General features: G+C 36.0%; 2 protein-coding genes across 5 annotated transcripts in view; one reads left to right on the top strand and one right to left on the bottom strand.

Moving 5' to 3' along the window:
- Positions 1–3,240: 3,240 nt before the first annotated feature.
- Positions 3,241–4,817, top strand: helt (helt bHLH transcription factor). The gene is made up of 4 exons (XM_058786817.1): positions 3,241–3,288; positions 3,895–3,999; positions 4,103–4,199; positions 4,369–4,817. The coding sequence occupies exons 1-4, from the start codon at positions 3,259–3,261 to the stop codon at positions 4,815–4,817; spliced, it is 681 nt and encodes a 226-aa protein (XP_058642800.1). The 5' UTR covers positions 3,241–3,258.
- Positions 4,818–11,153: 6,336 nt separating this feature from the next.
- Positions 11,154–14,815, bottom strand: part of si:ch211-197n1.2 (EF-hand calcium-binding domain-containing protein 6) — a 30,631-nt gene continuing 26,969 nt past the window's right edge. For all 4 annotated transcript variants that reach the window (XM_058773674.1, XM_058773652.1, XM_058773646.1 and 1 more), the window contains 4 exons: positions 13,585–13,828; positions 13,309–13,481; positions 11,871–12,018; positions 11,154–11,788 (listed from right to left, as the gene is read on the bottom strand). In XM_058773674.1, coding sequence (XP_058629657.1) covers positions 11,525–11,788; positions 11,871–12,018; positions 13,309–13,481; positions 13,585–13,828 — 829 coding nt within the window. In that variant the 3' untranslated portion in view covers positions 11,154–11,524. The remainder of the gene's footprint in view (positions 11,789–11,870; positions 12,019–13,308; positions 13,482–13,584; positions 13,829–14,815) is intronic.

Below are 14,815 nucleotides of genomic sequence, written 5' to 3'. Positions count from 1 at the left end.
ATTAACCTATACATCTAAGTCAGGCAAAAGGCATCTTCAAACATTTGCTTTAACTATAAGTCTTCTAATCAAGTTCTGAGAAGGTCATGATCATTACAGGCAAACAATATAATATAAATGATCAATATTGATGTAGGCTATTAATTTTTAATCCCCAAGTAATTATTACACTTTTTTTTTTTTTTTAAATAGATATCTATCTATCTAAGTTTAAAAAAAAAAAAAAAAATGCAAAGTGTTAAGGCAGTAGCACAGGGCAATGAGCAGGACTCACTCTTTAAAAGATTTGCCGTAGCAACCCTTCACACAAGCGAAAGCATTCCCTCCTGTCTGAGAAAGCCCAGACTGGTTAGTGTGTCTGTGGAAAAGTCTTAGGTTGGTTGGGAAATAAGGCGAACTGTACTGCTGTAATCAGGGTGACATGCATGACTGCGCTCCTCTAATTCTCTTTCACATGGATAGATCCTTACAGACAGAGTTCAGCTTTCAGGTAGCCCCTCTTTAAGACTGTGATCCCCATACAGAGGCGTGTTTAGACAGCTTTAAACAGCTATATGGCACAGCAATGAAACACTGATACGACAGTTAGTAGATTTTATGACTTTTATCGGATACAAACAACTTTACCCAGACTCATATTTTTATTTTTATAAATTACACTATATATAAATATATTTTTGTCCATTCATTATTCCATTTATTAGTATTTTATTAGTATTTTTTAATTAGCATTGTAATTCCAAACGTTTTATAGGCCTAATATTAATTGCCTGTGTATGGAAATGAAATAATAATACATTTTGTAATTCAGAAAAAAAAAAAATAATAATAAAAAAAGTGTATATATATATAGTCATTCAGAGGACTTTAAAATTGTTTTATTTTGCAGCCTATCATGACAGTCATAAATATCATTATTTTAAAAAGGATTTTTAAAAATGTTTAAAATGTAACGTACGCACTTGACAATAAAACAAACCAAAATATATAAGAGTTTAGTTATTTTGCAGTTTTTACTCTTTATATTTTAATTTTAAAAATACAGAATATAAATTTAACATGTTATTATAAAATGATATTTTATAATGTTATAATGCATATCGACAATTATCTACATTAACGATAAAAACGTTTTGCATGTGAATATTTTACGCAGTGTAATATTTGTATGAAAATATATCAGGAATGTGTAAAAACATTTAAAATCAGGCTTTTGAGAAACACAATTGTAGTTAGAGTCTTTTTTATATAACGCATATCATTATTAGCATTAAATATGGGATGAACTTGTTGCGTACAATGATGCTTTGGTGCAGCTTTGTGCATTCTTTTTGATCGTTTAAATGTTACTTCTAAAGAAACATGAATGTGGAATATCAGCTCATACTTAAGATGTTAAAATACAGTAATCTTTTTTGTATTGGTTTGTTTGGTGTAATGTTGGACAATTAAATTACATTGTGATAGGAGAAAATTCTGTTGACGTATTGCTCTTCAATGCACAACACACTTTTACAACAAAAAAAAAAAAAGAAAAAAGGAAAAAAAAAAAACAGATCATAAATAGTCACATTACAGACCTTAAGAATCCGAAAGCAAGTTAAAAAGGTTTGTTGTGTCGGCTCCAAAGAGCGTTTGCATAAAATCTTGTGGTAAATTCAACAATAAAAGTAATGGGATTTTATGCTTTAGTCTGTTTCACTGGTGCTTTTCTTTTGCGCGCTGTATAAAAAGTCTCCGTTGCTTTGGATATCCAAAGGGCTTGAATTCTTTAAAAGAAAAAAAAGAAAAAGAAAAAAAAAAAATCCTCACATCTTTGATTTTTCCCTCCACGATGCAACACGATCTCGCACTTTAAAGCATAGCCAACCTTCAGGATTAAAACGTTCCCAGTGAGAAAAAAGCAGAAGATCCAGGCGTTTTGGCGCATGAAGTCCGAGGCTGGGAGCCTGGGAGAACACAATAAACCTGTTGTTAACCTTGCTGTGAAAATATGTTTGATGAAAACAGCCAATTGTTGTATGAAATGTATTCAAGTATAAAATAATGCCCTTTGTTGGGCACAAACTTGAGCAATGTGGGGGTACAAAAGTCCCCTGTGGCATGAATTGCGCTTTGGCGTCGCCACTTGGCGCGTTACCCAGACCCCTCTATACGCGATTGTTTCTTTCTTTCTAATGACATTTACCGGATCAAAACATGCTGTTAATTCGATCAGAAAGCTTCACCCTTCACAACAATACCAGAATAATTTCTCCCAAAGTTTGTTAAGTTGACCGAAATTAGGCAAATGAATAGAGGTCTCCAGGCGCAGGTGACGGAGAATAATGCGCGTCAGGACCAGCTGCATTCTTCTTTATTTCTCCTTTTCTTTTCTTTCACTGCATTATTAAAATTTAGGCCAATGAAACTATTCATTCCGCTCAATAGACATTTTCTTATAGGATAATAGGATACAAATTGAGCCCCTCTGAAGGGAATCCAGCGGTGGGTAACCCTCGTGTGCCAAAGACGGCTGGAGTCTCTAACATGGTCGGAGGGGCCGCTCGTGTGCCAGGCCGGGTCCCCACACCTGCCGAGGCCCCTAACAAAACTAGAGAATGTAAACAAAAACCCGGCCGTAGCCCATGAAAGATGGACGTGTCACCAAGTCGTGTGAGAAACGCCGCGAACAAACGGGGGGACTCCGTCTCCAAAAGGTCTCCCCTGAACTCGGCGGAACAGCCTATTATGTGCTTACTTAATTACTATAATAACAGTAGACAGGCTTTAAACCTGAGACGGGCTCTGGATGGAAGTTAAGATGGCTTGCTGGGACCCATAAACAGGCGATCGTGTGAGAAACGCGACGTGGAACAGAAAGAGACGCCTTGCTCCGGGGGCTTTGTTTTCATTGCGCGCGCTGCGCTGCGCTCGCGAGCGAGTCATCTCCAGCAAGGCCTGTTACTATGCAAATAATATTCTACAACCCATCACGTGTCTTTAGATAGGCCACGTGGATTAACAAAGTAGGTCTGCCCCCCGCTAGCCCACAGCTTCAGGTTTTACTATTTCTTTAACTGATCCTAAGTGCACACATTAACCAAAAGCTCGCCTTTAATCCTATGGAATAATTTAGGGCCATGAATGCGTCAGCGCTTTATAAGCGGCTGCCTCCAGTCAGCTCATCTCAGTCTGAAGCGTCTGGAAACCGGAGAACCTACTAGTCTAGCCGCAATAGTTTCACAATTCTATCATTTTTTTCTAGTTTTTTTTCAAATGATGGCGTCCAAGATGAAGGATCGCAAGGTATGTGGATACTTTAGTGGCGCACATATGATGCTGCATGCAGTAACTGCATGCAGTCCAAATACTCTTTGAATGTTTTATATAGATTTTTCTACCGCTATTATAACTAATTAACATTAGTTTCGCGTGATGTCAGCTTTTTCCAGAATTGCACAATATTGATATTTTCTACCGAAACAAGCATTTCAGCATTGCTCGCGCGCATTTTCAGAAGACTACTTGAGGGTATAGATCTGTAGATATAACTTGATTTCCCCGGTCTTGCATTTAATGCAAGCCAGTGTTTTATGCTAATTAAATTAATTATATTTATTCACTTCATTGCGATGTAAACGCGCTTTCCTTCATGCATGCATGTTTTGCGCGCAGGGAAACAGAGCGCAGCGCGGCTCTCCATATGACTTATGTATATGACAAATGTAATTTACTGTATGGCATTTTATCGAACGAATAGATTACCTTCAAGAGTTACATTATAGCTTCCTATTCGTAGATTGCTTTTTTACATTTAGTAAAACGTATCCTGCACACAATGCAACCAAGCTTATTTTGTGTTTGGTAATGGCACTTTTCTTCCCTTAATCTTATTATGTTCTCTTCCCGCAGAAAACTCCTGTTTCTCACAAGGTCATTGAGAAAAGAAGAAGAGACCGAATCAACAGATGTCTAAACGAGCTGGGAAAGACAGTTCCTATGGCACTGGCTAAACAGGTGCGCAGCTGAAACATTCAATGAGTTTAAGCGCTCCAAGTGTCCATGTCTGTTAATTGTTAGTGTATATATGATGACTGACAGACTTCCTATATTACAACAGAATTCTGGGAAACTCGAGAAAGCAGAAATCCTGGAAATGACTGTACAGTATCTGCGCGCGCTCCACTCCGCAGACTTCCCGCGCGGGAGGGAAAAAGGTGTGTAAGAAATACCGAGAAACCACTTAACATACGTAAATACATCTATTAACGCATTTAAATACGATTCCTCGCTCACATCGTGGGAGTAACATTATTCAGTTTTTAAAACATCAAATCCAGTCCTTTCTTCCCTGCTGATTTCAAACAACGTTCTTTGTTTTCGCAGGAGAACTGCTGACAGAGTTTGCGAATTACTTTCACTACGGCTATCACGAGTGCATGAAGAACCTCGTTCACTATCTGACCACCGTGGAGCGAATGGAGACCAAAGACACCAAGTACGCACGGATCCTCGCCTTCCTGCAGTCCAAAGTCGTTACCGAGCCCGTGTTTGGCTCGTTAGGCACCATCTCACCAGACCCTACGGACCTTCTGTGCCAGCTGGAGTACCAGAGTCCAAGTCCAACCGAGTCAATGTTTCAGCAGAGCCCTCCCGGACACTTTTCCTGGCACAGCTCGGCGCGGAGCCCCACGCTCGCGTACCCAGCGATGTCTCAGCACAGCGGATACTTGTCACCGGTTCAGGGACTCGATCACCATTACATGAACTTCATCGGGCACTCACACCCACACAATGCCTTCAGCTTACACAATGCACAACACGCTGCTCTGTAAATACGTCTGCAGATGTCCTTAATTTATATATGTGTACATGTTTTATTTTAATAAGTAGATATATCATGAAATAAATGATGTTTGAATAAGATTCTGCGTTTGGCACGATGTTGGAAGTTCTTTATCATAGAGTTGATGTAGTGTGTTCTCTTTGGGATCAAATTATCATTTAAAAAAAAAAAAAGCAGCCTCTGAATCCACTAATATTCAGATAGCAAAAACAGTACTGTAAACCTATGGGCTATTTTTAAGAAATAAACTAAATAATTTGAGCAAAATTTGAGCTAAAACAATAATGGGCATGAACAAGTAGACACCATGATGGTTTTTATGAATTAAGTTCTCTAAATAGGCCAAATTGTATTATGTATTTCAAATCTGTCCAGCTCTTTTCAAATATTGTAACATGGTATTGTAAGAAAACAAGCTAATTTTCATTTATTCTGGTATTTTTAACTGAGCATAGGTTTAGGGAGCATTTATGCCTCCACTGTGGTTCTGAAGTATAGCATTGTGTTATGATAAGTTAGAAGAGGAAAATTGTGGGCCTTTTTTTTTTTTATTCATTTAAACGAATAATGAAGTGAAATAAAATAAAATGAAATATAAATATAACTTTTTATGAGAATGTAACCTTATATAATACCTAAATATTTATTCATCCATCATTCAAATCTCCATCAAATCTTGCAAGAAAATCACATTCTTAATTTCAGTTGTGACATGCACAAATTCCTATGAAGATACCATGGCTAAATGTGTCTTTCCAGACTGTATTGTCTCTAGACTGTAGTGTCTCTTAAGATTAACCCTTGGCGTAATGGTCTGCTGGCCTGAGACCCCTTGATTGACAATAAGCCTCTTTTTAGGGGAATCCATTTGGACACAAATCCAGCCCCCCATCCTATCCCAGTGTCTCTTCCAGCTATATTTAAATAGGATGCAAATAACAAATCAAACTGCTAAATACTAAGTATTCTAGGGAGGGAGTCTGATGGATGCAAGATGTTTTAACACAGGCAATTTTAACAGAGGCAATGTTCATAGGCTACAGTCGCAGTAATGAGTTTGTGAACAATTTAAAAATATCTGCATTGCTTACTCATAAAATGAGTATTTTCTTAATCCAAGTCACAATTATAAAGTCGCATACAAACTGACTAAACTAATAACACACAAACAAGCACTAAATCATGATGTTTTAAACCATGTTTTTTCTCTTTCCCCAGCTTTGTAGGATGCCCGCTGTTAGGAAGAGTAGCAATAATTTTCTACATTTGTAGACAGAGTATCCTACCGTGGATTCGTGAACCCGCAGGTCTTTAGCAATGCTTTCTTAGCCTTTCCCAGCTTTGTACATCTCTGTAATGCTTTTTTAAGGTCTTAGGGAAGCTTTTGGGATTGAGGCATAGTTCACACTAACCCATCTTTCTCGTGATTTGTCAGCAGGCTTTGTGTGCTCATCTCATCTCATCTTGATTGACTGTCGAAACAGAGCTTCAGTTACATTACACGCATACTCAATGTCTTCAGCAAAACTGAGAAACTTAAAGAGTGAAAATTAAAGCTGCTCGAGTTATTAGTTCAGTCAGACTGTGTTTGTCTAGAATTGTGACTTCGATTAAGTTCATGAATAAGCAATGCAGAAAACCACAAGGGTTCACAAACTTATTCTTATGATGTCAATCATTCCCTTTACAACTTTTCACAATATTCTACATCAATTAAATCTTTCTTTTGCACACAAAAACAAAATTTCCCAGTAATCCTTAATATTTCACTACTAATAAAAGTATAAAAAATAAACATTATTTAATTTATTTAAAAACTGTTGACATATAAACTGTCAGTAATTCAAAAAAACTTTGACCATTTTAAATGACCCTATTCATTACCATTACACTTTAATCGGTTATATAAACCACAACAGTAATTTACTTTTACAGTGTGTTTATTTTATTTTTATGGTGTAAAATAACATTTTATTATTATGTATTTTAAGATGTTATTCAAGTCTGTAATGGCAAAGCTGAATTACTATTAATGTTGAAAACATTATGAATTTCCCCAAACTTATATTAGATTTGGTTAGATTTTGAATGGTTAGATTTTTTTTTCTAAAATCCTTGGCATTTTCTGAGACAATATTTATCACTGCATGTTCACTGCCATTTTCTCTTTTTAAAATAATGTTTTTATTTTTCTGACATCATATTCAAGGGTGTGACATCATCTAGCCCAGTAGTTCAACTCTGTTACAGGAGAAGATCATAGTGCAGCATTGTGAAAGCACAAGAATATTGACTGTAAATAATGCACAGCGATATATGCTAAAGCCGCATTACGCAATGCTGTTACATACGTGATATGTGAATCAGTCTGGACAATATGTGCCATTTCCATACTTGACTTAAGCAAATCAGACAGACAGTTGTTCACTGTGGCCCGGATTAGCTTAGGAGAAAGACGGCCACCATAGTGGAAAATAAAAGAACTCTTTTTACCCACATTGCATATAATTTTACCAGGTTCCAGTCAGCCATGACGCTGATTGTTTCTGAGATGTTGGCACTTGTGTCCCTCCCTCTTTAACTGTAGAGGGTTTACTCTCTTTGGCCTCTACAATGGCATAGAAGAAATGAGCCACGCCCCTCTCCACCACCGTCCCGCACGCTTTTGACACCCCACATACTACCAGAAACCAATATCACTCAGATCTCATCAAACAGGACACCTGAGAGAGAAATAAAGATACAGAGCTAAAGGGACATACTGTCCTAGAATATCATGACGGGTACAAAACAGGTGTGATTCTGTCCTGATAGGTAACTTATGCCCGGGACCGCTCCTTCTCAAAGCCTGAATTCATCCCATCGCCGTTAAGTCCTTCTTTAAGTAAGTTGTATGGCACCAGCTTCCAAAAAAGCACCAAGGAAAGAGAAAGGGAGCGAGAGGGAGAGGGATTCTGGAGAAGGAGGGAGAGGTTGTGGTACTTTGGCGGGGGTTGCTCCATTGTGATGGAGCTGAAAGGAAGACAATCTTGGGTTCCTTGAGCTTCATCCTTGAGTGGACCTGAAGAAAAATAATCAGCCCCATGAAATCAAAGCTCCTAAACAGAGGGCCAGAATTCAGGCATGAGACTGGGATGCAGGACACAACCACACACTGGTGCATTATTATATTATATTATATTTAATAATATATTTATATTATCTTAAAATATTACGTTTTTATTATTTATTTATTTTTGAAAAAAGTCTCTAATGCTCACCAAGGCTGAATTTAATAAATCAAAAATATGGTAAAAACAGTAATACTGTAAAATATTATTATAATTTCAAATCTGTGCTTCTTACACTGTAAAAAGTGATGTTAACTTAACTTAAAAAAATTGAGGAAACCTGTTGCCTTCAAATTTTTAAGTAAATGATAATTAAAAAAATAAGTTAAGTGAATTGTCAAGTTCACTTAACTTTTTTATTTTATTTTTTATTACTATTTACTTAATAATTTTAAGGCAATGGGTTTCCTCAATTTTTTTAAGTTAAGTCAACTTATCACTTTTTATAGTGTATGTTAATATATTTTAAAATGAAATTTATTCCTTTGATGGCAAAGTCAAATTTTCAGCTGCCATTACTCTAGTCTTCAGTGTCACCAACGCTATCTCACGGCAATTCGTACATATTTTACGAGGTGGCTAATTCGTACGACCTCACTCGTACGATTTTGTACGCTTTGTCTAAAGGGTAGGTTTAGGGGCAGGGTTAGGTGTAGGTCGTTTGTACAAATTCATACGAATTAGCCACCTCGTAAAATATGTACGAATTGCTGTGAGAACGGCTGGTGTCACATGATCCTTCTGAGATCACTATTCTGATTCGGTGCTCATGAAACATTTAGATGTCTTTACTGTCACTTTTGGTCAATTTAATGCATCCTTGCTGAATGAAAGAATTCATTTAAAAAAAAAGTTTTGATGATAGTGGATGCTACCTTGGTGAGGTCTTGGTGCATGTACAGCACAAACACCTACATTAGCACTTTTGGGAAGAAAAACGCAGGTGCCTGTCATCCAACTGTCAGAGCAAGTAATTGATGGATGAACAGACAGATACATGGATGGATGAACGGATGATTGGGTAGATAACACAAGCTGTTTGCCAAACTGTGTTCAAAACGTTGGTGCGGAAAAGAGGAGAGAAGAGGAATAGAAGACAAAGAGGGCATGCAGATGGGAAAACCGATAATGCCATGAAAGACGAAAGCGATGAAAGAGCGCTGAGTGACCAACAAGCCAATATTAGTTTAAATCCGCAGAGGGAACACTGTGTTAAGCGGAGGGAGAAAAGCTGGTAAAATTAGAGTTCTTTAGCTTCATCACACAGTATGAATCAAAACAAATGAAGCAGAGCTAAAATGGCTTAGGGTTTTATTCTATTGTCATGTAAAATATCTTAAAATGCCAAAGAGAGCAGCCAAGAAAGTTTCTTCTCATCTGAAGTTTTATTAATATACAAGCGATTTTGTTGAGAAAACTGTGGGTCTTTTCTAAACTAAACACTGCAGGGCATGAAATACCAGCTTGGTGGTGTGGTGTTTCATATTTCCATGTTCACTCAGTATGATTGACACCTTTGCAAATTACATAAGTGGAGGACATCAGCCTGAGGGCCTACACAAACCTATTAGTAGTATGAATTTTACGTTATGCTTGACATGATTTTAAAATGAAATATTTTCCTTCAATGATTGGATATATTATTGTGGTGATCTATCACTGTTTATTTAGAAACAAGGACATTTTTTATATTCATATTAAAAAAAAAAAAAAAAACACTCTTCTTGCTTTCATTCATCTATCTTAACATCACATTTTTGCAAAGAATAAGAAAATCAGCACCAGACTCAGTTTAAACAGTTTTGGAGCAAAAATTGTTATAAAATGTTGCAAAAAATATTTTAGAATTTGTTCATTTTCTTTTTATCCATTTTTTGATTTACTAGTTTCTTTTAAACAGTCCTGCATTGTGAAAAAAAAAAAGGTGTGGTCAGATTTAAGGTGTGGTCAGATTAGCTAAATTTCACATTGCAAAAAAGGTCCATTGTCTATTGTCATTAGCGTAGAGATGTATGAAGCACAACTCACACAGAAGTCAGTTTCAAACCAAGCAGCTTTCTGTCGGTCAATGGAGAGAATTTGCACCAGTTGTGAAATAAGCACTCAATTTCAGATTGCATGGATTCCTATAGAAATGACCAAACCAAATATTTACCAAACAATGGTAAATGTGACCACAGCTTTACTCTGAAAAGCCTAAAACAATTACATATAACATAATTTATTAAGTACGACTACACAAAGGTCAATGCTACATTCAAAACACATGTTCTGTAAGTGTATCTGTATGTCAATAACTGAAAAAGCTTAATATTATATTAAATATATACTAATATTAATCAATACATCAAATATCCTTAAACATAAGACACATCTTCAGATTATGAAGGACAGGCTTTAATAACAACACCTGTCAAACAAAATGACATATACATATTTTAATCAACTTTAAGCCCCAAAGAGATCAAATCAGCATATTAGAATGATTTCTGAAGGATCACGTGATACTGAAGACTGGAGTAATTCAGCTTTGTCATTTTGCCAGGAATAAATGAAATTAAAAACGTTATTTAAAATGTTAATATTTCACAAAATTACTGTTTTTTTTTTTTTTGTTTTTTAACTGTATTTTCGATCAAATAAATGCAGTCTTGTTAAACATAAGAGACTTCTTTCAAACTTCTTTCAAAAATATCTGAGTGACCCCAAATTATATAGTGTAGTTAGTATATATGTGACCCTGGACCACAAAACCAGTCATAAGGGTCAATTTTTCGAAATTGAGATTTATACATCATCTGAAAGCTAAATAAATTAGCTTTCCATTGATGTATGGTTTGTTAGGATTGAACAATATTTGGCCGAGATACAACTATTTGAAAATCTGGAATCTGAGGGTACAAAAAAATCTAAATATTGAGAAAATCGCCTTTAAAGTTGTCCAAATGACGTCCTTAGCAAGGCATATTACTAATCAAAAATTAAGTTTTGATACATTTACGGTAAGAAATTTACAAAATATATTCGTGGAACATGATCTTTACTTAATATCCTAATAATTTTTGGCATAAAAGAAAAATCGACAATTTTGACCCATACAATGTATTTTTGGCTATTGCTACAAATATACCCCAGCGACTTAAGACTGGTTTTGTGGTCCAGGGTCTCAAATAATATGCAAAATGTTGTTCAAAATGTTTAAAATATGTTGTAGTAGTAGTACAGCATGTCACAAAAATATTTCATATCTAAGAAAATGAAAGCAAATTCAGTTTAGTGTAATTACAATGTAAATCAATTTGCAATAAAATTAGTTGACAAACTCTTTTTATTTAGACTCAATTTTATTACGCACTGCTTTGAAAACACACACTACACTGTAAAGCAATGAAATACAATTAATTTGACTCTAACCAAATCTAATATAAAGCAATACAATAATAATGTCATGATTATAACTTGAATATTGATTCTGCGTCTTTAATTATGGATGAAGCCAGTAGGGTTAATATGTTTAGCTGAAATATTTTATCTTGCATCTCTCTATGCAAGATAATGTAGCCATCATTTGTTTTAAACCTCTGACCTATTGACTCCTGTGGCTGAGCTGGTGCTTGGTCTGCTGGCTGTGACTGGATGTCCTGTGTTTGTCCATTAGAAGCGGGCGGTAGTCCAGGAGTCCAGACGGGTGTGTGTGAAGGGTAGAGAACACACTCCTCAGCTCTTCCTGGCTCTGACACACTCCAAGCAGCTGTAGCACAGCACCCAGCTCAGCTGCAGACAGAAGCCCAGTGCTGGAGCCATCAAGCCGGGCACAGGCCTTGCTAAGAGCCCTGGCCTTACGCTGGAGCTACAACACCAAAACACAAGAGCAAAATGTAAACATTTTCACATTCATTCACACATATTATCACCTATAAACAATGCATAACCTTTTTCCTGATCTTGCGACTCAATGTTTCAGGAGTGGCAACTTCTTTAGATTCTCTGGGAGTCTGCAGAGCAGCTGCCATATTGGATCCATGCTTCCATATTTGACTCTGGGATAGAAAAGGCTTGAGGAATTCTGTGTAGGATACACTGATATAACAAGAAGAAAAAAAAATTCCATGAGGACATGAAATGCTCAGTTATGTCTCATCTTATCCACCTTATTGTTCCCACTAGAGCGTTAGAGCGTTAAATTTGTAAATTGAATGTGTCTGGCTTCCGGTGTCATCCGCTTCCAGCTATTTTTTTTTGCTGTACAAAACCGCTCGTTTTGCTGCTTGATATTGCAAATTGGTGAGTCTTACCATATTATTTTAATGTATTATCTTAATTATGAACACACTGGTTTGTAGTGCAAGCAGTTTTACAGTTTACTGTTATTCTTCTTGTTATTTCTCTATGGCGGCTTATGAACCGGAAGTCTCGCACATGCACAGAAAACGGCTTACTTCCGCGTTGAAGAATAATGTGGACAGATGAATGTGAATTCTCTATAAAATGTATTCCAGATATTTAGGTTTGATAGGCATGATCCAAATTCAAAAGAAGTCATTCATCACAAACACAACTTGATACTTGTGTTTCCAGTGCTTCAAGACATTAATAACTACCAATATTACCAATAATAGTATGGTCACACATTAACTACAACTTTTGCTTCAATAACTCCTAATGTGCTGTAGAATATGGTCATGCAGAATATGTGCTTTATAAGCACTAATAAACAGCCAATATGTTAATAACAGGCATGCTAATGATCACAATGATCAGTCTTTTTATTCACAAATAGACTTTATTATGCACTATACAAAATGTGAAGCTGCAGAAGGGTCTTGAACACGTTTTATGAAGTATCAAATTTGTTTATTTGGTAACACTTGAAGCCTTTGTGTATAATACATATTAAAGATATTCATAACGTACATTGTAATGCATTATATCTTTTCATAAATAACTATAACCATAAATAACTAAATAACTAATTTCATAAATAACTGTTCTCTTGAATTTTGGTTGAATTTTGCATTTTGCATTTGAAAAATGCATTTGAATATTTGCAGATTCCTAAAATTAATCTGAAATGAATTGCTTGACATGTTTTTTAATGCATTATACTTTCTAAAGGTGTAATAATTATTAAAAATGCATTATAATGTATAATGTAGTTGCAGTTTTAATTATATCAAAATGCACTATGAGGTGCATTTCAAGACATAATTAATGCATTAAAATACTTTAATACTGAATTATATATAAAGGCTTCAAGTAAAGTGTTAGATAATCATCTCCATGTTCACTCATTTACATATTTATTTATGCATGAATGTCTTGATTTATTTATTGATCTGATTTGGTCCTCCATAATGTAAGCGTATCTACCTGCCATCATGGTTGATGTCAAACTTCGTGGCCAACAGATCACACTCATACTGGCTGAGATGAACACAGAGACTCATAAGGATCTCTTTAAATTCATCACTGCTAACAAAACCTGCTCCAGAAAAATCCATTTCAGAGAACTCAGTCCAGAGCTCAGAAACAGACAACTCCACCTGTTTGTGAGAGAGAAACAGGTTCATAAAATTGTCTAAATAACATACTAATATCTCAGCTCAAAGAACTTTACACCATCCCAAGGTATTTCCACACCCCCACCTTGGCCCGTAGAGCATCCACTAGTATATCTGAGACACAGTTGAGTCGTTTGGAGAGGCGCATGAAGTCATTGTCTCCACGTTTGGGGGGATTGTGTTTGGCATTGGGGTAACAGCAGGATTTGGGAGACGGGCCAAAATGACGTATAAACTGTTGAAAGTCCACAGATCCATCCTGCTGAGTGAACAAAGAGGACCACAACCTCCGGACCTCTCCACGAGTTACCTCAGGATGGAGCTCTAACCTGAGCAGGGCAAGAGGAAGAATGACAAACAAGGACAGAGGGATAAATGATGGGAAGAGGGAAAGGGAGAGCATAGTGGGATTCATGAATGTAAAGAATGCACCTCAAATTCTTAGAAGAATGCAAACACTGTACCCTTTAAAGCCCTCCACACCCCACAGACCCCCCACCTTATTAATTCGAGCTGCATTTAAGCTAAAACTTGGCAACCGACAGCACAGAAGCAACAGTTTCTCTCACACAAATACACAAACACAGTGTCACACCTAAAGAAAGGACAGTACTGTGAGAAAACGCACTATAAGGGGATCTGACAGCAAACAAACACCAGTCTGTATCATACAACCCTGATTTTGTTTTGTTAAACATGGATATTTAAATAAAAAGGTTATATAATTTTTGGTTTTAGGTACATAATTATATTTACAATAAAGTATGTGCTGTGTTAAAATGTTATTTATTAGGTTAGGTTATGTTTTAATTATAGTTCTATATGTGACCCTGGGGTATATTTGTAGCAATAGCCAAAAATACATTGTATGGGTCAAAAGTATAGATTTTTCTTTTATGCCAAAAATCATTAGGACATTAAGTAAAGATCATGAAGATATTTTGTAAATTTCCTACTGTAAATATATCAAAACTTAATTTTTGATTAGTAATATGCCTTGCTAAGAACTTCATTTGGACAACTTTAAAGGCGATTTTCTTAATATTTAGATTTTTTTTGCACCCTCAGATTCCAGATTTTCAAATAGCTGTATCTCGGCCAAATATAAATGTCCTATCATAACAAACCATACATAAATGGAAAGCTTATTTATTCAGCTTTCAGATGATGTATAAATCTCAATTTCGAAAAATTGACCCTTATGACCATGGTCACATATATACTAACTACACTATATAATTTGGGGTCACTCAGATATTTTTGAAAGAAGTTTGAAAGAAGGTCTCTTATGTTTAACAAGACTGCATTTATTTGAT

The sequence above is a fragment of the Onychostoma macrolepis genome, chromosome 01 (assembly GCF_012432095.1).
Source record: "Onychostoma macrolepis isolate SWU-2019 chromosome 01, ASM1243209v1, whole genome shotgun sequence".
Lineage (NCBI taxonomy): Eukaryota > Metazoa > Chordata > Actinopteri > Cypriniformes > Cyprinidae > Onychostoma > Onychostoma macrolepis.
Note: the sequence above shows the minus strand (reverse complement) of the source record. Positions and strands in the feature narration are given on the sequence as shown.